This window comes from Caretta caretta, chromosome 9 (assembly GCF_965140235.1).
Source record: "Caretta caretta isolate rCarCar2 chromosome 9, rCarCar1.hap1, whole genome shotgun sequence".
NCBI lineage: Eukaryota > Metazoa > Chordata > Testudines > Cheloniidae > Caretta > Caretta caretta.
In genome coordinates this window covers 15,479,070-15,503,045 of record NC_134214.1, presented here as the reverse complement: position 1 = coordinate 15,503,045, position 23,976 = coordinate 15,479,070, and the positions used below count along the sequence as shown (strand labels likewise).

The 23,976-nt window shown below is 43.2% G+C and overlaps 1 protein-coding gene across 2 annotated transcripts; it reads right to left on the bottom strand.

Annotated features, from left to right (window-relative positions):
* Window positions 1–10,274: 10,274 nt before the first annotated feature.
* Window positions 10,275–18,261, bottom strand: GHSR (growth hormone secretagogue receptor). 2 transcript variants are annotated; one of them, XM_048864888.2, is made up of 3 exons: window positions 17,598–18,261; window positions 16,466–17,321; window positions 10,275–12,897 (listed from the first exon to the last, which is right to left on the bottom strand). In XM_048864888.2, the coding sequence occupies exons 2-3, from the start codon at window positions 17,235–17,237 to the stop codon at window positions 12,593–12,595; spliced, it is 1,077 nt and encodes a 358-aa protein (XP_048720845.1). In that variant the 5' UTR covers window positions 17,238–17,321; window positions 17,598–18,261; the 3' UTR covers window positions 10,275–12,592. The 2 variants fall into 2 exon arrangements, with proteins under 2 accessions (XP_048720845.1, XP_074988211.1); XM_075132110.1 differs by having other exon boundaries at window positions 10,275–12,849.
* Window positions 18,262–23,976: the final 5,715 nt, after the last annotated feature.

Genomic DNA, 23,976 nt, shown 5'->3' with positions numbered 1-23,976 from the left:
CCAAAATACCTCCCAAAACCTTGCACCCCACTTCCTGGACAAGGTTTGGTAAAAAGCCTCACCAATTTGCCCAGGTGACTACAGACCCAGACCCTTGGATCTTAGGAACAATGAACAATCCTCCCAACACTTGCACCCCCCCTTTCCTGGGAAATGTTGGATAAAAAGCCTCACCAATTAGCATAGGTGACCACAGACCCAAACCCTTGGATCTGAGAACAATGAAAAAGCATTCAGTTTTCTTACAAGAAGACTTTTAATAAAAAATAGAAGTAAATAGAAATAAAGAAATCCCCCCTGTAAAATCAGGATGGTAGATACCTTACAGGGTAATTAGATTCAAAACATAGAGAACCCCTCTAGGCAAAACCTTAAGTTACAAAAAAGATACACGGACAGAAATAGTTATTCTATTCAGCACAGTTCTTTTCTCAGCCATTTAAAGAAATCATAGAATCATAGAATCATAGAATATAAGGGTTGGAAGGGACCCCAAAAGGTCATCTAGTCCAACCCCCTGCTCGAAGCAGGACCAATTCCCAGTTAAATCATCCCAGCCAGGGCTTTGTCAAGCCTGAGAACACATACCTATCTAACACGTACCTAGCTAGATTACTTACTAAAAGTTCTAAGACTCCATTCCTGGTCTATCCCCGGCCAAGACAGAATATAGACAGACACATAGACCCTTTGTTTCTCTCCCTCCTCCCAGCTTTTGAAAGTATCTTGTCTCCTCATTGGTCATTTTGGTCAGGTGCCAGCGAGGTTACCTTTAGCTTCTTAACCCTTTACAGGTGAGAGGAGCTTTCCCCTGGCCAGGAGGGATTTCAAAGGGGTTTACCCTTCCCTTTATATTTATGACACATGCATACAGCAGGAATCAGTCAGCAAGAGACAGTGTCTTTGCTCACTGTTCTGAGCCCCTTTCGGCCAGCACTCAGCCCAAAAAGCCTTCTCTCTAGTCTTTATCTGAGGGCCACATTCTGGCTGTGTCCTTGGCTTTCTACTCTTTCTCTCTCAGCTTCTCTGCTGTTTCTCCCACTTCTTTCACACATATAGACAAACACACCTCCACCACCTAGAAAAACCCCTCTGCCCATAGGTGCCTTATATGTGCCTTGTGTTTTGGATGGAGGCTGCTTTTGTTTAAGCTCTCTATTCTATAAAGGCGCTCGACTGCTTTTGACATTTGTCCTGAATGAAAGGCATCTGCTACACCCACCAATTTCAACAAGGTTTAACCCAACCTAGTTTTAGTTAATAAAAACTGAAAAATGCCAGATGGGGAAGTTGGATCCCCAATAAACAAATGGGGCCTGGCAACATACCCCATACTACGCTTTCTGGAATTTCTTCATAATACTGTGTTATCTGGACTTCTGCAAAAACCAAATCAATATATTCTCAGAATACGTGTTAATCAATCTCATTATGTGAGCAGCTTGAGATACAGGGAGATATGATGGAAAAATCACTAAGAGGATGATTTTTTTTTTATCTTCCAGAGGAGGAATTATTCAAAGACAAATGCCTATTTAATTTGCATTTAATGCTGATGAAAAATGCCAGAGACTGAAGTCCTCTACCTCAGTCACAAATGACAGCAGGAAGGCAAGTTGCTTGTAGCTGCTGCACTTGCAAACTAGCCTAGAGGGATCAGCTATAGGGCAGGGAAGGAATTCAGCCCACATGGCCCATTCAGTCCTTCGCTCTTCATCTGCAACTGCTAGTTAGGGGATCAGTGACATGGAGACCCAGGCAGTGGAAGGATCTCTTAGGACATTGAGTCCTTTGAGGGTATGGTAATCTAACCATAAATGAGGCCTCAAAATGGGATTGGGCGTTGGGAGTTAGTAAAAATAAAATGGATCTTTTAAAAAGAAATATGTGACTAGCAATTGCTTTGGATATTCTGGAACCTAAAAAGGGACCAGCATGGAACCTGGATTCTGAACCTGCCCACTGAATTTTGCATGGGTGAGTTTTGATTTCAAATCCTCAGATCAAAATGCAATTATTGGTTTGGTGCTGAATCAGATCCAAAGCCTGGAATGAGCCTCTCTTCAATTTGGATGTAAGTGAAACCCCAAGATATGAACATGTAGGGCCAGATCCTCAGCTGGTGTTAATTGTCATGGTTCCATTGACTTTGATGGAACTGCACTGATTTGTGCCTTCTGGCTTATGGTCAGCAGCTCAGATTCTGTACTGGGAGATGGGTAGTTCAGAAAATATATATTCAAATGTTATTCGCTTTTTGTACTAAGCAAACTTTATTAAAAGTATTTTCTTCATTTGGGGGTTGTGAGACTTCAGATTCACTTGCTCTGGTTTGGTCACAAGAAGAAAAAGAGCCAGATAATAAATGGAAACATATGGTATAAAATATGGCTTCTGGAAGCTTCTTTAAAAAGTCTTGAGAGACTGAATGCTCTGAAGTGCAGTATTCCTTTTCTGCTATATATAGGATGGCAATGTAGATGATGCCTCTCAGGATGGAATGGACGCAATGATGAAACTTTATACCTCTCCTGGCAATATCTTTCCTGTGTGTCTGCAGCACCCATCTGTTGAATTGAACTCTGCTGAATCGTTGTGAGCCTCAGCTAGAAAGAGCTATAGTAGTTCAAAGAAATGCTATGTTACTGGTTGGGGTGTATGTATCCCTGCTCCCTACTGCAATGAAACAGACTTGCCCAAAGATCTGGGTGATATTCTCACCCTGTAATTGTTGGCCTACACAAACGTGTAGTCGGTGGGTGAGGTGGTATGTGTACACCCTGCTCTAATAGATCATTGTATGTTGGAAGCATCTAAGTGAAATGACACATCCAAAAAATGCCTAACATCACTGAAAGATGATGCTACATCCCATGAAAGAAGTAACATTAACTTCAAAATGTTTCAATACATATTAGCAAAGTACTGTTTATACTACTGCTGGGCAATGTGTAATCTTTGATTGCAACAGCATGTTTACGATATGAGAAATGAGGGCAAATAATATATGTCAGGCCAGATGTTCCAAAGGAGTGTGAGCTTCTGCAATTGTACCTGCCTAATGTATGTTTGGATACAGTACACCTAGTGTGTCCTTGCTGGGGTCCATAGATGCATAAGCATTTGTACGACCACACAAATACTGACTGTGTGTGTCACTTCAGTTATTTATATATATATACACTGGGAGTTGTTAGTGGTACACACACAAATGCATGAGCACATCTTTGGGAGTCAAGAGACCTAGGTTCAATCCCTGTCTCAGCCACAGATTTCCAGTGCAAGCCACTTAATCTACCAGTGCCTTAGATTGCCCCTCATAAATTGGGGTTATACTTCCCTACCTCACAAAGGTGGTGTGAGAATAAAATCCATTAATGATTGTGAAGCCTTCAGATATATAAGTACCTATCAAGACATCAGTAGATGTGTAAGTGATAAGTAGTGCTGTTTAGAAATACATGAACTTGTTCCGTTGGTATTGACACCTCCTCATCAATTATTGGAAGTGGACCACATCCACCCTGACTGAATTGGCCTTCAGTATTGGTTCTCCACTTGTAAGGTAACTCCCTTCTCTTCATGTGTCAATATATATTTATGCCTGTATCTGTAATTTTCACTCCATGCATCTGAAGAAGTGGATTTTTTACCCACGAAAGCTTATGCCCAAATAGATCTGTTAGTCTTTAAGGTGCCACCGGACTCCTTGTTGTTTTTATGAACTTGTTTTAATTATCTGGTTTTACTTTTCAGCCAAAGGGCAGAATCTACCCCCTAGAACAGTGGTTTTTAACCTTTTTTCATTTGTGGACCCTAAAAAATTTCAGATGGAAGTGTGGACCCCTTTGGAAATCTTAGATCCAGTCTGTGGATCTCCAGAGGTCCATGGATCACAATGGGAAAGCCACTGCCCTAGAATGTACAACACTCTACCTCCCAGCAATGACCAGATCCCACAAAATTCTCATTGACTTCAGTGGGAGCTGGATGGAATCCCAGAGAACACACTGTCAGGACATGGGCCCACAGAGACTGATACAATCCCTTTAAAGAAATAGATGGCTTAATCAGAATAACCTATGCTGTCTGGGCTTCTTCATTAAACAAGGAGTTAACAGTTCAGTAAAGCTTGCAGCTTTCATCTTTGCAAATAAAAGACTGTTCTCAACAGCTGCTTCATCCAGTCTCTCAGTAGAATGAAAAAATTCTCCTTTGTTTACACCTACGTAGAATCCTGATATGCTAATATAATGTTCACGGTGATGATCTTAATGGAGTGTGGCAGCACAGAGAAGTTCTTCCATAATAAAGAAAATAAACTGCCTGTATCAAATTATTTAATAAAATCTTTTATTGGTGTTCTTCAGCTACACTATGACTTGGGCTGTATGCCTGCGCAGTTGAATAAAAGGGAATAAGACCCTCTCTTACACAATACCTTGGGTCCAGATATGCTTGAGTGAACAGAGCTACAGACCCACTTACTTCCTCCCCGGAACAGGTGGTCAGAATGGGAAGAGCCTGGCTCCATATCACCTTCCCAAATTCAGTGCAGAGTAGCTGAGTCAGCCAGGGTGAACAGGGGGAATGTATGGGAATATATGCCTGGTATAAGCCAGAAGTAATGTATTTACTCCTTAGAAGGAAGCAGGGGGAGAATTGTGGCTTAGAGGGAAAGTCAGAAATGCCCAACTCTTTAAAAGCTGGCACCATCATAGCCTGAGATGGTATGACCAGAAGCAAGAACATTCCAGCAGAAGCAGGATAGCCCTTAAGGACTTAGCACCAGGCTCCCAGCAACGCTCTGTTCCCGTTTCGACACCTAAATAAGTGGCCAGGTTTCAAAGCAGCACAGCATGCTGGGTGCTATGCACTTTTGAAAATCTGACCCTTAGTCAGGTGCCTAATTGGGAGAAAATCTGACAGAGGGTGTGGGTGCTGAGTACTTGGAAATCTGACTTTGATCTCTTTTGAATATCTGGCCCCACACATGGCAACAGTCAAGGGTTTAATGTTTATCAGCACTCTGTTTTGTTTTTTAATACTTCTCAGTGGCCTTAGTAAAAAGGAAGGCTGGTCCAGTGGTTAGGCCACTAGCCTGCCACTTGCAAGATCCAGGTTCAGTTCTCAGCTGTGCCACAGACTTTCCCCCATGACCTTGGGCAAATCACTTGTTTTTCTCTTTGGCTCAGTTCCATATTGATAGCAGCCTTCAACTACCTGAGGCGGGGGTTCCAAAGAGGATGGAGCTCGGCTGTTCTCAGTGGTGGCAGATGACAGAACAAGGAGCAACGGTCTCAAGTTGCAGTGGGGGAGGTCTAGGTTGGATATTAGGAAAAACTATTTCACGAGAAGGGTGGTGAAGCCCTGGAATGGGTTACCTAGGGAGGTGGTGGAATCTCCATCCTGAGAGGTTTTGAAAGCCCAGCTTGACAGAGCCCTGGCTGGGATGATTCAGTTGGGGTTATTACTGCTTTGAGCAGGGGGTTGGACTAGATGACCTCCTGAGGTTCCTTCCAACCCTAATCTTCTCTGATCTGTAAAATGGGGCTAATAGCACTGCCGTGCCTCCCATGGCGTGAGGATAAATACACTGAAGACTGCGAGAAGCTAAGACACTATAGTAATGGCTCCATATAGATACCTAAGATGGATGATTTGGAAGTAAATAAAGTTCTTAACCCTTAAGGTTCTATGTGTGATTCTATTTCTCCAATAGGAAAAAAAGAATCATACTAATGGGGACCAGCCAGGCCACCCCTCCTGGCAGACCCAGGACTGTGCAGAGGCAGCCACCCTCTGGGAGAATTCGGATCCCAGGTGGTGTCTGCCCTCCTCCTCCCCCCCTCCAACCTGACCTGGGGGAAAACAACACATGGAAACCAGCCAGCGACTCCAGCACATCGGTGCAGAAGCAGTCAGAGCAGGGACACTTAAAACTTTCTTCAGTTTTGACTAGACTTTCTCTGCCCTGTGCTGATTGGCTGTTTCCTCCAGCCTCCCCCTCCCCCCCACCCAGTATCTTCACCTCAGATTCATTCTCTTTTCCCCTTCCCTGCCCCCCTCAACCTCCTTCCCTGATTCCCTACTAACTATCCCCCTCTCCAAAAAATTGTGGCTCTACCATGACATTTGCTGCCACCACATTGTTCACTATGCTTGTGTGTTACACCCCTTGCCTCACCGTGTCTGTCTTGTCTATTTGGATTATAAACTCATCAGGGCAAGGACTGTCTGAACAGTGCCTAGAACAACGGGGCTGCATTCCTGGTTAGCCTTTAGGCACTACTGTAATAAACATCATTAACAAACAACAACAACAATAATAATAATAATAATAATAGAAATTTGTTAAAATGAAAATGTTCTTTTTTATTTGAGCACTAACTACTTTGTGTTGCAAAGCTATATTGCAGGCAAATCCTGGTGTAAACTCAGCAGCATCAACTTTACTGTTTGCGTTTTGCTTCTTTTGATTGTGTTTACAGTCAGAGTATGGTGGAAAGCAACTACACTCCCAAGTCCATTTGACACACAAACTTCTGTCATATTATTTCTGAATGCCTATTTATGCAATTTGATATTTAAGTGCTATTTTATGGCATACTTTTGGCCACAATACAATAGGACATGTTCTTCTGTCCTGTGCTTGACTTCATGAAAGGTACATGCATAAATCAACGATGCTTTCCAGTAAAGTGCTTGGGATCTATTTCATCACCAATTTAACCTGTGACCGAGAAATAAGATGCAGGCAAATTGTTCGCCATTATTTGTGAAACTATAATAGACAATGTAGAGCTAGAAAAGCATTTAAATGCTGTATCATTTAATGAATGAACCTTCAGTCTAATGGGCAAATTGCTCTCTGTGTGGGTTCTTCTCAGATACGGGAGTTAAAATGCAGCAAATTTCAACTCATTGCGTTTTCTGGAAATGTTTCCATTTGGAATGGCGCAGTTTGCTTCCCACTGGACAGATGCAGTGGGATCCTCCTACTCAGCCTGTGGATTAACCATAGGCAAAGAGCTTTCCTACAGAGGCCTCCTGCCTCACTACTGCTGCCCTGCTCTACTGGCCCCTCAAGGGTTCCTGGGTAGCATAGCACTGATATGAAACCTATAGGAGACACGGTGTCCAGAAGCTCCCTCAACTTTGACTGCTTCTGAAACACCTCTCAAGGGGCATTTCCAAATCACCATGGGAGACTCAGCGTAAGTTGCTACAGACTCCTTCTGGGGGTTTGTGAGAGAGGATTCAAACAGAGCTTGGAGATGGAGTTATGATTTGTCTACCCTAAGTCTTGGAAGGAACTGGAGAAGTCTCCTAGGTCTTGTGTGCACTAAAAAGGTTTAGCCAGTAACCGCCCCTGTCATAAATGTAAAGGGAAGGGGAAACCCCTTTAAAATCCCTCCTGGCCAGAGGAAAAATCCTCTCACCTGTAAAGGGTTAAGAAGCTAAAGGTAACCTCGCTGGCACCTGACCAAAATGACCAATGAGGAGACAAGATACTTTCAAAAGCTGGGAGGAGGGAGAGAAACAGACGGTCTGTGTCTGTTGGTATGCTGCTTTGCCGGGAATAGAACAGGAATGGAGTCTTAGAACTTTTAGTAAGTAATCTAGCTAGGTGTGCGTTAGATTATGATTTCTTTAAATGGCTGAGAAAAGAACTGTGCTGAATAGAATGACTATTTCTGTCTGTGTGTCTTTTTTGTAACTTAAGGTTTTGCCTAGAGGGATTTTCTATGTTTTGAATCTAATTACCCTGTAAGGTACCTACCATCCTGATTTTACAGGGGGGATTCCTTTACTCCTATTTACTTCTATTTCTATTAAAAGTCTTCTTGTAAGAAAACTGAATGCTTTTTCATTGTTCTCAGATCCAAGGGTTTGGGTCTGTGGTCACCTATGCAAATTGGTGAGGATTTTTACCAAACCTTTCCCAGGAGGTGGAGTGCAAGGGTTGGGAGGATTTGGGGGGAAAGATGTGTCCAAACTGCGTTTCCCAGTAAACCCAGTTAGAGTTTGGTGGTGGCAGTGGTTATTCCAAGGACAAAGGATAAAATTAATTTGTACCTTGGGGAAGTTTTAACCTAAGCTGGTAAAAGTAAGCTTAGGAGGTTTTCATGCAGGTCCCCACATCTGTACCCTAGAGTTCAGAGTGGGGGAGGAACCTTGACAGCCCCCAAGTGGAGACAGAGCTCATACTGGTAAAAAAGTGCATTTGCCAGTATAACTTATACCAGTTCCCTGAATGAAATAAGCTGCAGCAGCAAAAGGCCTTTTTGCTGGTATAACTACATCTATACTAATGTTTTGCTGGTATAGCTATGTCAATTGGGGTGTGCAAACCAGGCCCGAGATTTCTGTCTGCTGTGTCCTCTGTATGCTATACTCTGGCACCCAACAATACACTTTTTTTCACTAACTCCATGGCTAGGCAGGCTTCCAGAGATACAGGTGCATTTTTAAGTGATGCTGCTTTGGTTTTTTTAAAGAATTTTAAGCTATTTTCTCTTCTAATGGTATTTGAAATAAGTTCTTCTGTAGAATTCTGTTCAGTTTTCTTATCTCCAGTATTATATTTAAAAGTCTTAGAAGAGAGATAAAGCCTCATGCTTCAGGGCATAAGCCAAGAACTAAGGCCTTGTCTTCACTGCAAAAGATGGTGGGTTTTTTACATTGAGAGTTAGTTTGAGATAACTATCCTAATGTAAAATCCTAGACATGGCACAGGTACTTATTAACTCGTTAATCTTATACTGTGCTCTTAGGACTGGCCTCAGTGAGCTACAGGTAAAGTAAAAACCAGCTGTGCCTTCTCTCCACTAGATTTTACCTGGGGAATGCTTTATCAATTTAGAAACCTACCGTTTTTTTTCCCCAGTGAAGACATAGCCTACCTGTCCTGGTCTAGGCAGTAACTTTCCCAATGGGCAAGCTATTCCTTATTCATTCACCTCAGGGGAGGAGGGGTGGGGGGGAGAGAGTTGCACCTTTTCTGAAGCATCTGGTACTAGCCGCTTTTGGTTACAGGATACTTGGACTACCTCAGGAACCATTGGTCTCATCCAGTCTGGCAGTTCCTATTTCCCTTGAAATAATGGTGTTCCAGTATCTACTCAAAGGACACAACCCTATTATTAATCCCAAACTGTCACCTCGTGTCAATCAGTGTAGCTCCTTTGACTTTGACGGAGTTTTTGTAAGGAGAGGTATCAACAGCTACTAGTATGGGAGCAACTAAGCAAATGAGATGATATAATGTTAGCGTGGGAGTGACTATGCTATTGTACATGGTAAACATCTGAACATGCCCAGAGACAACTTAAATGGTCCCAAAAGTCTGACCAGACTCAGGCTGAGCTGGCTGCTCTTGTAGTTAATAAAAATGCAGGTGCCTGTGTTTTGCTGATCAGGGCCAGAGTGCTCAGCACTTTACTGGAGCAAGGCCATGCACTGTATAATGTAGAGAAAGAAATGTACTTCCTTTTCATTACAACCATCTTTCCTGACATCTGTGATTCAAAAGTAAGGGTCTCAGGGCCTTGTCTACACACAATGTCGCTATATTGGTACAGTTGAAGTGATACAATCCCACCCCCCACCTCTCCGTGCGGATTCAGTGATATTGGTATAAATATGCTTTCTATTGGTAGAGTTAGTTCTGTAAAGGAATGGAAATAGCCATGCCAGTAAAAGGAACCTTTATTTCACCAGTATAACTTTGTTCACACTAAGGGGTTTACCAGTATAACAATTTAACTAAAAAGAATCACATCCTAACTGAAATAGGTTTCAGAGTAGCAGCCGTGTTAGTCTGTATTCGCAAAAAGAAAAGGAGTACTTGTGGCACCTTAGAGACTAACCAATTTATTTGAGCATAAGCTTTCGTGAGCTACAGCTCACTCCACTGAATGCATCCGATGAAGTGAGCTGTAGCTCACGAAAGCTTATGCTCAAATAAATTGGTTAGTCTCTAAGGTGCCACAAGTACTCCTTTTCTTTTTGCTAACTGAAATAGTTATACTGGGATAAAAATTATGTGTAGGCCAGGCCTTATTCTTATTTCCACTGAGGCCACTTTATCACATTTGGCAATGTAAAGTGGTTTTAGTGTAATGAGACTCAGGCTCAAACTTTACTTACAAGAAGTTATTTATGCTAAGTAATGAATCTGAGCAATAGTTATATTTTACCTTGGGAATAAAAGCAACACATTAGAAATGTTTCTAATTCCCATCCCTCCCCAAATAGTGTAAACAGTAGTATTGGAAAGTTTCTCATAAATTTATTACATTTTCTGTCCACACATAATACTATCAAACACAGTTAAATTTAGAAATGTTTATGGTTATGTTCCATTTGTATACAGAGTAACACAGTTTGTAAGCTAATAATATCTTTACAGTCTTTTCAAGATCCCCAAGTTTCTCGTTTCCCTGAGTTGTATGATGTGTCTAACCAGAACCCTGTTTGTGTCTCAACAGAAAAATGAAAAAAATCAACAAAGCAGAGATGCCGCTAGATACCAGCTCAGAGACAATTCTATAGTCTAGTCTGTCAGTTACCTGCTTCTGTCTCATACTAGCAGAACATGAACTGGTGTCAGACAGTCAGGGGCTTGCCTCACCCTTGAGTTTTTAATTTGTTAACCCTTTGCATCTTGGATGGTTATAAACCCAGCTGCTTTTGTCTCTTCACCTATACGTTTGCACCCAATTACTTCACATTACAGATGCTCACTGGCTTCAGCAAGTGCAGGATCAGGCCACAAAATGGACTCAGGTGTCACATCCCAAAAGAAGCAGTCTTAACTTTAATGCTTTTCAGATAGCACAGCCCAAACAAAACAATCTATATGCAAAACATACAGCAGATACAGAATAGGCCAAATTCTGATCTTAGTTACACCCGAGCCGTTCCATTAACTGGAGGTGTAAAAGAGTAGAATATGGCCCATTATCCTTAAAGGAATTTTGGACAAGACAGATAATTTATTAAGGGGAGCAAGCTATGGGCCAATCAGTAACAAATACAAGAAACAAAATAAGTATAAATCTGCTATTCCACATGCATGCTATAAGATTGTATAAGCCTACATAACAATAGAGGCAGTACAGGACATCCATACAGCATAAAAGATGGACAGTACTGGAAAAAGAGACCTGAGTTACAAAAATCATGGAATTCAAGGGTTTTGAAGATCAGCAACCCTGTGTGTGTTTTAAAGTGTGTCACTGCTCTCTGCTGGATGGAATCAGAACTGCTCAGCAGTGCATCATAGGCACTATACTGGTAACAGCAAACTGATATTCTTTAGATGAAAGGGAGCTGTGCTTTTGGGACAGGAGTTTCATAGATTCACAGAAGGGATCATTGCGATTATCTGGTCTTGCCTCCTGTGTATAGCAGGCTATAGAACTGCCCCAAAATAAATCCTAGAACTTATTTTTAAGAAAAACATCCAATCTTGATTTAAATATTGTCAGTGACGGAGAGTCCACCATGACCTTAGTAAATTGTTCATTCCAATGGTTAATTACCCTCCCTGTAACCAAGTTCTGAGTAGCCATGGTGTTCAGCACAATGACAAGTGGACAGTTCCTAGCTAGTCACAGATTTGTTACAATATTAAAACAATAAAGCTTGCAAGTTCAAAGACATCAAGATACTTACAATCAAGCCAAAGAAACTGTGTGGATGATATAGCTATCTTTTCAGTCGCATTTTGATGAGATTTGTGATTTAAAGTTTTTAGTGGGAAAAAATATCATGCTAAGGAATATTTCTTCTTTAAAAGATCACTTTGGTGGGGATTGCATTCAGTAGTTTTCCTTACTACATCGTTGTGATTCTGAAGCTAATACTGTCCTTGCCATACTGATACATTAAAAAAAAAAATTCAGTACTGCTCTAATAGCTTTGTAAGGCAGTTCTGCCTAAGGTATTGTTTTTATTTCCCTTCTGTTCTGACATGATCTGAAGGCCATTGATTTTTAGCATGTTTGAAACTTTTCCACTTTTATTTCTTTCTCTTTCATAAATCATTTCCCCTTGAAAGCTTTTGACCATGATTATGGCATAGCACAACAAATTCAATGTTTACTTGCAAAAGGCAGCTGAATTAAACTTCTTCTAGGGACTCATCTTTACTTAGGCAAAACTTTCAATGAAGTTGATCGGATTGCTATCCTGATTCCATTGACGTGTTAAGGTTATCATGGGACAAATCCTGCTCACCTTAGCTCCCAATGAAGTCACATAAGTAAGGTGGACAGGGTTGCCTCCTGCTTTTTAATGGTAAAGCCCAGCTCCCTTGCCAGTGTCTTCATATAAAATCATAGGCACCAAAAGCTGCAGGAAAATAACACTAGAGCATTGCTGAGTTCTGTCAGCATGGATCACCTGTCATCTGCTCAGTGCTCAACTCATTTGTCTTACCTTTAACTGGCTACATCATATCTTTCATCAAGCCCCAGTGATGAACAGAAATACTGCTTTACATTTTGCTTTGAATATCTTTCTCTTTCATTATGGCTTTCTGTATAATATTCGTAAGTGATGCTTTAGCACTTGATATAGGTTGTCATGTAATCACACTAGATTCTGACCAAGCACGAGAATGTTCCTGCTTTGTAACAGAGAATCTGTTCTTTGGGAGAACTTTGAGTCCAAACAACCTGCAAGCAGCAACTCGATACTTCTTAGACATAATGTTGTACAGGATAGGGTTGATGGCAGCACTAAGGTAGAAGAGGACAAAGGATACCAAGTTGCAGTACTGGCTGATCACAGCTATCTCCAAGGATCCGGCTTCAAAGGATTTGGAAAACAAATATCGTCCTACATGAAAAGGCAACCAGCAGAGTATGAAAGCAAACACCACCACAGCTGAAATGGAAACAGCAGAAGAATATTAAAACAATAGGTCATTTAAAATTAAATGTACTTCTTTAATACTAGTGAAATTTAAAGAGTGTGATTTGCATAAAGTAAAAAGCTGATCATAATTTATTTTATTTTTTGGTATTTGTTTTTCCTAAATTAATATCTACATTATTAATAGATTATAAATCTCATTAATAATAATACAGTAAATATACAGCTATATTTTAATATATAAATCCCAGTCGAGTTTAGTGTAGAATAGTTTTCAACTACATCACTTTGGGTTTTTGCTAAAACAGGATTGGAGGAACAATATAGTGATGAAAACACTGACATTAAGTGTTTTCAATTAACGGTAACATACACAGTGTTTAAAAAAGCTCATAAATATAACTGATGGCTTTAGAACTGCAATTTTACATTAAAAGTGTACGGACATAGAGCTATATTGAATCTGGGTAAAGGACTCAAAGAAAGGGAAAATGAAACTGGAGCTCTGGAAGATTTATCTGCAAGATAATGAAAGACAATAAAACAAGCTACTAAGGCAAGCACAATCCATCCTATGAACCTTCTGGCTTGTATATTGCTCTTGAGAATGAATTACCCCAAGAAGAGCAAAGCTAAAAATATGCATTTGAAAACTTGAGCTTTTGCCCATTTTGCTTTCTACACTTCCTGGAAAGTGGGGAATATTTTCTATTGGTTCATTACACATTATTGGTTCAACAGTACTTTTTAAATTGTTTTGAATAGCCCTATTCACATACAAAAAAGACACACGAATTTCAAGATAGAGTTTTTAACAGCCTTTTCATTTGGTAGTTAACTTATTTGATTTTACCAGAAAACTCATTTTGTTTATTATCGTATCTGGGTAAGATCCTGGCCGCACTGAATTTAATGGGTGTTTTGCCACCGACATCAATGGGGCCAGGTGTGTCATGCAATGGCTGAAACAATATTTATAGAGTGTGATTGAAAAGCAATTGAAAGGGGATAATTATCACCAGCTTTTCACAAAACATGATTTCTATGTTTAAATGCACATACAGCGAGAAATCATAGTCTCCCAATTTTGCTGAAAGCAGCTTGATTTTGGGAAAACCATTTAATAAGTTTCTGCCTCGGAGTCTCCATTTGTAAAATGGGACAGTAATATTTCCTTTACTGAGTCTTAATTTATAAGAAATTAAGATAATCTAAGAGAAGGTGCTAAGGAATCAGATTTCAGAGGAACAGCCGTGTTAGTCTGTATTCGCAAAAAGAAAAGGAGTACTTGTGGCACCTTAGAGACTAACCAATTTATTTGAGCATGAGCTTTCGTGAGCTACAGCTCACTTCATCAGATGTTTACCGTGGAAACTGCAGCAGACTTTATATACACACAGAGAATATGAAACAATACCTCCTCCCACCCCACTGTCCTGCTGGTAATAGCTTATCTAAAATGATCAACAGGTGGGCCATTTCCAGCACAAATCCAGGTTTTCTCACCCTCCACCCCCCCACACAAATTCACTCTCCTGCTGGAATCAGAGTTACTATTATAAACCAAGGCCAACATTTTCAAAAATAAGATACGTATGAAAAATCAGCTTGACTGGGCTGAATTTAGGTATGCTGAGCCATATTTAGCCTCTAAAAGCTAATGGCGTGATCGTCAAAGATGTTGAGTCCTATTGATTTTACTGAAAACCACACAACTTTTTTAGGCCCTTGAATATGGATATAGAAGCCTAACTTTGCCTTTTGATAATTTTGAATTGTTGGCCATTCAAATCAATGGAAGCTGAGGGCATTATGCACCTTGCATTACTGAACCCCTATTAAGTTCTTTCATTATATCCGTCATTAGATTTCCATCGGGTAGATAATGTTGTCTTTCTCTTAAAGGATATTCTAGCCACATGCAGTGTCATTGTAGCTGTGTCAGTCCCAGGATATTAGAGAGACCAGGTATGGGAGGTAATATCTTTTATTGGACCAACTTCTGTTGGTGAGAGAGACAAGAGTTCGAACCTGAAGAACAGTGCTGTGTGGCTCAAAAGCTTGTCTCTCTCACCAACAGAAGTTGGTCCAATAACAGATTCTAGCCACAGTCCTTTCATTCTCTGATGTGGTGTGAAGCAAGGTGTTTGAAATATTATTAATGTTTGCAGCAGTGCTTTAGGATTGAGGTAAGTATTTTAGGATTGGAAATTGGTATATTTAAACTTTTAGAAATATAAATATGGAAATGAGGTACTGGAGGGTTTTCTTCCTGTAACAAGCAAAAATTCACAATTCTGAAAATTTAGATCAGGAAACAGAAGTGTAAGTAGTGAGTTACTTCCAAGGTAACACCTAACCCTCTGAAGTAGTCTATCAATCCTAAAATGTAATTGAAGGTACATGAAGTATCACAGCTTTTATCACACATGCTGTTGTTGCCTAGTAAATTAAAAAAACATACGAATAAAACAATCAGTTAGATACAGTTAATAATTTAGATACATGGGACCACACTGTGTAGCTCTTTGGCCCATTACTCCAACTTAATTGAATTTAGTAAAGTGGGGCTGTCTCCTGCAAAACCTTATTCATGTGAGAAAAAGGTTACCTACATGAATAGACCTTCTGAAATCAGTGGGATTACTCATATGTGAAAGGACTACTTGCACAGGATCAATGCTGCTAGAATAATAAGAGAATTTGTAATTTTCTACCAATAAACTGATGGTAATTTTTTTCAAACTGATGGTGCCAGAAAGTGTTATCTTTTTCTGTACTAGTGGATCTAGTCCATACATGGGATGCCTGTTAACTGCACTGACATTGAATGCTTATGGGGTCAGATTCTTTAGGGTTAAAGACATGTGCCCATTTGTATGTTAAGGTTAATATTTTACAAGCAAATAATATTATTTTACTGAAAATATTTAAACATACTAAATTAAAAATGACAGGGGCTAATGACTTGGTCTTGTTTCCCACAAGTCAATGGGAGTTTTGCCATTGACTTCAATGGGAGCAGAATCACAGACTCTAAAAGAGAGAGAATATTCCTTATTAAGTACTTTAGCTTTCATTACATTAATAAACTATATTTGTTAGTTTTCTTCAACAGGCTCAAAGAAATTGACATTCCCATAATTCCCTACATGCATTGATCCATTCTGTTTAGATCTCCTGCAATCAAACATCATGCTTTTAGAAGGGTTTCGTTTTGTGGATAAATACAAATCCTCTCAAACTGGCATTTGGTACCTTTAATTAGTTACAAAGAGGTTCAGGAATTTTCAGTGCAATAGTGATTGTAATATTGATATTTTTCATTAATTATTCTTTTCAATATCAGAGATTGTTATATTAATATCTGCCCAAATATTTTGCATAGGACGCCGGTATAAGTCACAGAGAGTGAAGAGTGTTGTTATATTGCTACTATAAACTTTAGCCATATAGTAAAAATGGTCTATAAATACTTCACTTTTAGTGACCATTTTAAAGCACCGTCAATGTCTCTCTCTCCCTCTCTCTCTGACACACAAACGCCCAACAGTAAAATGGAATTAATATAAAATCCTACCTAACATTTTCACAGTTTGTTTGTTGTTCTTGTCCCTGACAGAGGTATTTGGTCCTATGTTCTTTCTCTTCCTCCTCCAGATTTTCCTCCCAATAAGGCTGTAAAGCACAGTCAGGCAAAACACAGGCAGGAAAAAGAAGACGCTGGAGGTCCAGACCATGATGGTGAGCAGCCCTGATTTGATCGCATACTCCGTAGCTCTGCACTCGTTGGTGTCCAAGGGGTTCGTTCCATTCTCGTGCTCAACCCCAACCAAGACAAAAATAGGTCCCGCGCTTGCAAAGGACACAGCCCAGAGGACCAGGATGACCAGCTTGACTTTCCCTTTGGTGATCACTACTTTTGCTTTGAGGGGGAAACAGACGGCGAAGTACCTCTCCACGCTCAGGGCTGTGATGTTGAGGATGGTGGAGTAAGTGCAACTTTCGCTGACGAACTGGAAGAGCTTGCAGAGGAGGTCTCCGAAGTTCCAGGGTCGGTACTGCCAGAGCCGGAAGAGATCCAGGGGCATGCAGAGAAAGATCAGCAGGTCGGAGAAAGCCATGCTGGACAGGTAGAGGTTGGTCGTAGTCCGCATGTCTCGGAACCGGGACACCACCAGCATGGTCATGAGGTTGCCTAGAATCCCAACGACGAAGAGGAGGACGCAGGTGACCGTGATGCCCGTCAGCACCGGGGCTGGGAACAGGTGCACGGGGTACTCGGGCCAGGTGTCGTTCTCGTAGCCCGGGGCAGGCGCGCTGGAGTTCGGCCAGCCGCTCTGGTTCCACATCCTGCCGCCTACTCCGGGGGCAGCAGGCGGGTTCCGCGGCTCGGCGGCTCAGCTTGTCCGGGGCAGCCCCGCGGCGCTGGGGTGCTGGAAGGAAGCAAAGGCGGGCGGCACAGGGTTAGAGACCGGGGGGCACAGGGCCCTTAGCAACCGAGCCGGCCCCACCAGCCACCCCGAGGCCACAGGCGGCTGCGCCCCCAGCCCTCTCGGCCTCTGCACCAGGTGCGAACCCCCTCCTCCTCCCCGCGCTTGCAGGTGCCCGGCGCCCCATCGGCGGCTGCCCCCTAAGCAGCAGCAGCGTTAGCCCCCGTCCCGTTCTCCGCTGTACCTGCAACTGCTCCTGCCTCTGCCTCCCCGGCTCACCTGCCCTCCGAGCTCCATCTCCGCTGGCCCAGCCATCCGGGCCGGGGCCGCCGCTGGAGCCGCTCTGCTCCGCTGCCGCCAGGCGCCGACCGGGGGCTGCTGCGCTCGCAGGTGCGGCCGGAGGGAACAGCTGGGGCCGCCCCGCGCCGCCCTCTCCCCCCTGGGCCACTGGCCCTGGCGGCGAGCCCGCCTCCCCGCGCTCCGCGGGCGGGCTGGGGGCTGCAGGGTGGCCGCTCCCGCGGAGATCCCGGCAGCGCTGGGGCCAGGGGAGGGGAGATAGCCAGAGGGGGAGTGTGAGCCAGTGTGTGAGGAGAGAGGGTGTGACTGTGTCAGGAAAGGGTGTGTCCCTGTCAGAGGAGAGGGCTGTCCTGTGTGTGTGTGTGTGTGTGTGTGTGTGTGAGAGAGAGAGAGAGAGAGTGGAGAGGGCTGTTCTCTGTGTGTGTGTGTGTGTGAGAGAGAGAGAGAGAGAGAGTGGAGAGGGCTGTTCTCTGTGTGTGTGTGTGTGTGTGTGTGTGTGAGAGAGAGAGAGAGTGGAGAGGGCTGTTCTCTGTGTGTGTGTGTGAGAGAGAGAGAGAGAGAGGAGAGAGAGGGCTGTTCTCTGTGTGTGTGTGTGTGTGTGAGAGAGAGAGAGTGGAGAGGGCTGTTCTCTGTGTGTGTGTGTGAGAGAGAGAGAGAGAGGAGAGAGGGCTGTTCTCTGTGTGTGTGTGTGAGAGAGAGAGAGAGAGAGGAGAGAGGGCTGTTCTGTGTGTGTGTGTGTGTGAGAGAGAGAGAGAGAGAGAGTGGAGAGGGCTGTTCTCTCTCTCTCTGTGTGTGTGTGTGTGTGTGAGAGAGAGAGAGAGAGAGAGTGGAGAGGGCTGTTCTCTGTGTGTGTGTGTGAGAGAGAGAGAGAGAGAGGAGAGAGGGCTGTTCTCTGTGTGTGTGTGTGTGTGTGAGAGAGAGAGAGAGAGAGAGAGAGAGAGAGTGGAGAGGGCTGTACTGTGTGTGTGTGAGAGAGAGAGAGGAGAGGGTTGTCCTGTGTATGTGTGTCAGAGGAGGGGGTGTACTGGGTGTGCATGTGTGTGTGAGCGGAGAGGGCCATACTCTGTGTGTGTGTTTGTACGTCAGAGGAGGTGGTAGATGGGGGGTTGTGTCCCTGTCAGAGCAGAGGGCTGTACTGTGTGTGTACCATCAGAGAAGGGTGTGTGTCAGTGTCAGAAGAATGGGTGTATTGTGTGTGTGTCAGCATCAGAGGAAAGGGGTGTATTGTGTGTGTGTCCTGTTGGAAGGGGGTATATTGTATGTGTGTTGGTTGCAGAGGAGGGTGTCTGTCTGTGTCAGAGGAGAGGGGTGTATTGTGCATATGTGTCCTGTCAGAGGAGGGGGTGTATGGTGTGTATGTCAGTGTCAGAGGCGAGGGGGTGTACTGAGTGTGTTGGTGTCAGAGGAGAGGGCAGGGATGCTGGAACTAGGGGTTCTGGGTAGTAGCACCCCCTGGCTTGAAGTGATTTCCATCATATCCAGGGTTTACAGTTTTGTTCAATGGCTTTTGGCCAAACCAAGAGCTGAGTGTGACTATAAAGGTAGATTGTCCATGACAAAGTCAGTGTAGAGTGTGCAAAAGTGCTGGAAAAGAGACAGCTATGTGTGAGGGGTTTTGTAGACAGAGCATGGATGTGACAGAAAAAAATGTGTGGATGTGTATGAGGTGTCAGTGTGGTCGAAAAGAGGTGTGTGTGTGTGTACATGCAAACAGTGCATGAGTGCTAGGCAGGAAGGTGGGCATATGCAGGGGGTGCCAAACAAAGGGGTGAGTGTGGTTCAGTGCAAAGTGTTAGTATCTGTGAAGAGAGAGTGTGTAAAAGGTCTTGGGAGAGAGACAGAAGTTTGGGATTTTTTAGGGGGAAATGGGTGTTTGAGGAGGGGAGCAGACAGTGTATGCTGTGTGCTGGGTTAGCAATGGCCTGGATAGGAAGAGCGCCCAAGCTCTCAGGGAAAGAAATCTAGAGGTCAGTGAAAGAAGCCCCATGTGTCAATGTCTGAAGAGCTGCAGTACAACTGATCCGCAGCCGCTGGAAGGAGGCCAGAGAGAAGAGAAGAACCACATGGGCTACATTATTTTGTTCAGCAAATCAAATCTGCACTTGTAAAACTGTGCAGTAAGGAGCTGACAGTTCTTGCAATTGATTTCTAACTTTCTGATATTTCCTTAGGTGTTGGTTTAGGTTAGTTTGTTTCCACAATGTGTGCAGTAAAAACCTGGTGCAGGGGCCCCAGTGTATGTGTCTTGCTGTTTTTGCTGCTAATCTTGTTACAAGAGGGATCTCAAGGGGAAGAGGAGGATACACATAAGGGTGCAAATGACATGATGACTAAATTTGTAGGTGGCTTATGTGACTCCTGGTAAAGTAACAAGGCAGGCTGATGTTTTCTTCTCTTCATTCAGATCTGTAGTTCAATGACATTGAGCAGTGAACTTGTGAAATCAGATTTTTAAAAACACATCATACATGGAAGGAAGGAACTACTGTTCATCTGGAAGTTTTTTTCCCCACTGTACTGGGGGATTCCCTGCTCCTTGGTGATGAAGAGGGATTGTGTTTACCCAGGAACAAACTCTGGTTTTAAAACAAACCCTCCTTTTAGATGCATATTGCCCTCTGTCCAAGACAAACCTGATAGAAATGTGTCATGATGAACCTGTTGTGTATGAGAGTGAGAGAATCACTGCTCTCTAACACACAATTAGGGTGTATTAGAAGGGTGGAATCAGACTGTCACAAGCTCTTTATTGCCATCAGGTAGAGTGAATTGTCTGTGGGCCTCAGAGTAGTGTGATCTGCTACCATGAAATGCCAAGTGACCATTGTGTGCTGCAAAATAACAACTAGCCATAGGTGTCAACGTATCACCAAATCATTCACGTTAGGAATAGTGAATACAAAAACTGAGGTTCATGTTAATTAAACAAACCCTGTTGGCCAGTTCCTCAGCTGGTGTAAATTGGTGCAGCTCCATGAAGTCAGTGGATCTACCCTTGATTTAAACCAGCTGAGAATCTGGCCCAATATCTTTTAAAGTTTGTTTACAAGTCATCTTTAGGAAAGGATTTCTAACTGAAGTATCGGCACTTTTCACGAGAATAGGGTCCTAGATAAATTCTCTTTTGGCTTATTAAGTACATTCTGGGGCTGTCTACATTCCCCTCAATTTTTCAACTGGATAAGATATATTCTTCAGTTCCTGACATCAGTGGTTGTGAAGGGAGGTTATGATCTCTTGAACAGCTGCTACATTTTGATTAACAGGTGACTTCACTTTATTGGTGGTTTAAATGGTCTCTGTGTGTAGTTTGTCTATTAAATTTGCAAAGTACACTGCAATCTCCAGAGTTGGAAGCATCTGTTAGTATCACTATCCAATAGCTGCAAATCTAGGGCTAAACACCAATGCTTCTGGGGCATTATACCTCTGAAAGTGACTTCTTTCAGATGACATAATACCAGAGCCCTGACCACTTATAGTCACTGAAGATTCCACAGTACGTTTTGTAATCATAGGGGTGTTATGGCATGCTGGCCATATTCCAGTTTGCTTAGGTTTGTTTTACTTACCTAAACTCTTCTTGGACTTTCAGTTGTAGTCAGTATTGTTCAGTTCTGACTGTAGCATAATGTTCCTCTGAGCTATTCAACAATTGCTGGATTTCACCCCAGAAGCGGCTGAAAATCCGTGGTGGTTGATTTGAAGAAATATCTTTCTATGCAGCTATCTGCTTCTCTATTCATCTGCCTTTCTAATTATGTTGCCAACTTTCTAACTGCAGAAAACTGAACACTCTTTCCCCTTCCCCACCCCTTCCCCCAGGCCTTGTCCCTGCTCACTCCATCCCCCTCCCTCCATCGCTCACTCTCCTCCACCCTCGCTCACTTACTCATTTTCATCGCTCTGGGGTGAAGCCAGGGTTGAGGGGTTTGGGGTGCAGGAAGGGCCTCTGGGCTGGGGATGAGTGTTTGGAGTGTGGGAGGGGGCTCTGGGCTGGGGCAGCGGATTGGGGTGTGGGAGGGGATATGGGCTCTGGGCTGGGGGTGTGGGCTTCAGGGTGAGGCCAGAAAGGAGGGGTTCAGGGTGCGGGAAGGGGCTCCAGGCTCAGGCAGGGGGTTGGAGTGCAGGAGGGGGTGAGGGCTCCGGCTGGAGGTGCAGGCTCTGGGGTGAGGCTGGGGATGAGGGGTTTGGGGTGCAGTAGGGGCTCTGGGCTGTGACCAAGGGGTTTGGAGTGTGGGAGGGGGTTCTGAGCTGGGGCAGGGGGTTGGGGTACAGGAGGGGGTTCGGGGAGTGGGCTCTGGGTGGCACTGACCTCAGGCGGCTCCCAGGAAGTGGCACCACCCCCACAGCTCCCATTGGCTGTTGTTCCCGGCCAGTGGGAGCCGCGGAGCCAGCACTCAGGGCAGCACCTGCGGGTTGCGCCAGCACACGGAGCCCTCCTGGCCACCCCTGCATCTAGGAGCTGGACATGCCATCTGCTTCCTGGTAGCCACCCGGAGCCAGGTAGGGAATCGGTCAGCCACGCTTCACTGCCAACTGAACTTTTAATGGTCAACACCGCTACCATAGTCCCTTTTTGATGGCTGTTCTGATCGAAAACAGGACACCCGACAACCCTACTAAACATCATAGAATCATAGATTTTCAGGCCAGAAGGGACCATTGTAATTGTCTAGTCTGACCTCCTGCATAACATAGACCTTTTCTGTATTAATTCTTGCTTCAGATCCAGTAGCTGTGGTAGAACTAGAACAAATCTTTTAGAAAAACATTCAATCTTGTTTTTAAAAATTTCTAGTGATAGGGAATCTGCCACAACCCTTGGTAAATTGTTCCAATGATTAATTACCTTCACTGTTAAAAATGTATGCCTTATTTCCAGTAGAAATTTGTCTAGCTTCCACTTCCTGCCATTGGCTCTTGTTGTAGCTTAGGTAGATTAAAGAGCTCTATATCGTAAACGTTAGTAATGGAAAAGATATAGTAGAACATCCAGTCCACATACTGCCAGCGCAGGATTGTTCCCTATCATTCATATTATTGTTTTGTGTCCAATCTAATTTAAATGATATCGCTCTATATAATAGTGGAACTGGTAGTGCTCCCTACATTTAGGTTGCCTAGCACATTGCATGAATACAAAGAATTCTTGCAATATTTTCTTTGAGAAGTTCTTGCACCTTCATTGTCTTCAGCGGACTTTTGATGCTTGGCAGGAAGAATGCCCTCAGGCTACTAATGTGCCTTTTCTTTGTCTCATGAAATCCTATTCAGCTTTTGCTGAGGGATAAACTTCCAGAAATCACCAGTTCCGATCTCTTGCTTTTGTTCCTCGGGATGATTGTGACAGCTCGCCTCGTGAACATTCTAAAGCTGGGGACATGTATGGCAGGTGGCAGGGTGAATGTGTGTGTGCTGGATTCTCCACTCCCCTGACCTATAATGTGGCCCTAGTAACCTGTTTCAGAGTAGCAGCCGTGTTAGTCTGTATTCGCCAAAAGAAAAGGAGTACTTGTGGCATCTTAGAGACTAACAAATTTATTTGAGCATAAGCTTTTGTGAGCTACAGCATCCGATGAAGTGAGCTGTAGCTCACGAAAGCTTATGCTCAAATAAATTCGTTAGTCTCTAAGGTGCTACAAGTACTCCTTTTCTTTTCTAGTAACCTGTGTCACCCTTGGGTGCACCACATGGGAAAGGAAATAGTCCAGGCTTCCACCCCAAACACATATCTTAACCCCCACCTCACTGAGTACTTAGCCCACTGCACATACTCCCTCTGTTCCCACGAGCACTGCATAGGATTGGAACTCCCGAAGTCCCTGTTGTGGAGGCAGGAGAAGGGAAGGCTAAAGAACATACACTCAAACATGTGTACGCAAACACACAAAACAAAAACAACTATGTTAAAAACATTTAGTTTGCAAAGTCAAGCACTCAAAAGTCAGGAAATGTCAAATTTATGATTGCCTATGCAACCTTAATTCAGCCCCCTTGTGTATAGGGTTAGCATTATGATAAGAGTCTTTAAATACATAATCACATGCTATTATTTCCACAGGACCCCTGCCTCTTTCAGTGCACAAGATGGAGCTACAAAGGGGACAGAATTAAGATTGTGCAGGCAACTGCAAATTGGTATGTCCTAACTGTTGAGTGCGTGACTTTGCAATATTGCTCTTTTAGCTTTGTTCATTTGTACGTAATAGCTTATATATAAATATAGTTAACTCAGCCCCTTTTCTTTAGGGCACAAAGGGAATGAAAGATGGGCACATACCTGATTTTGAAAAATGTTGCATACAAGTATAATTCAATAGAATAGATAAAAATCCGTATTTTTTTCAGATGTTATGCA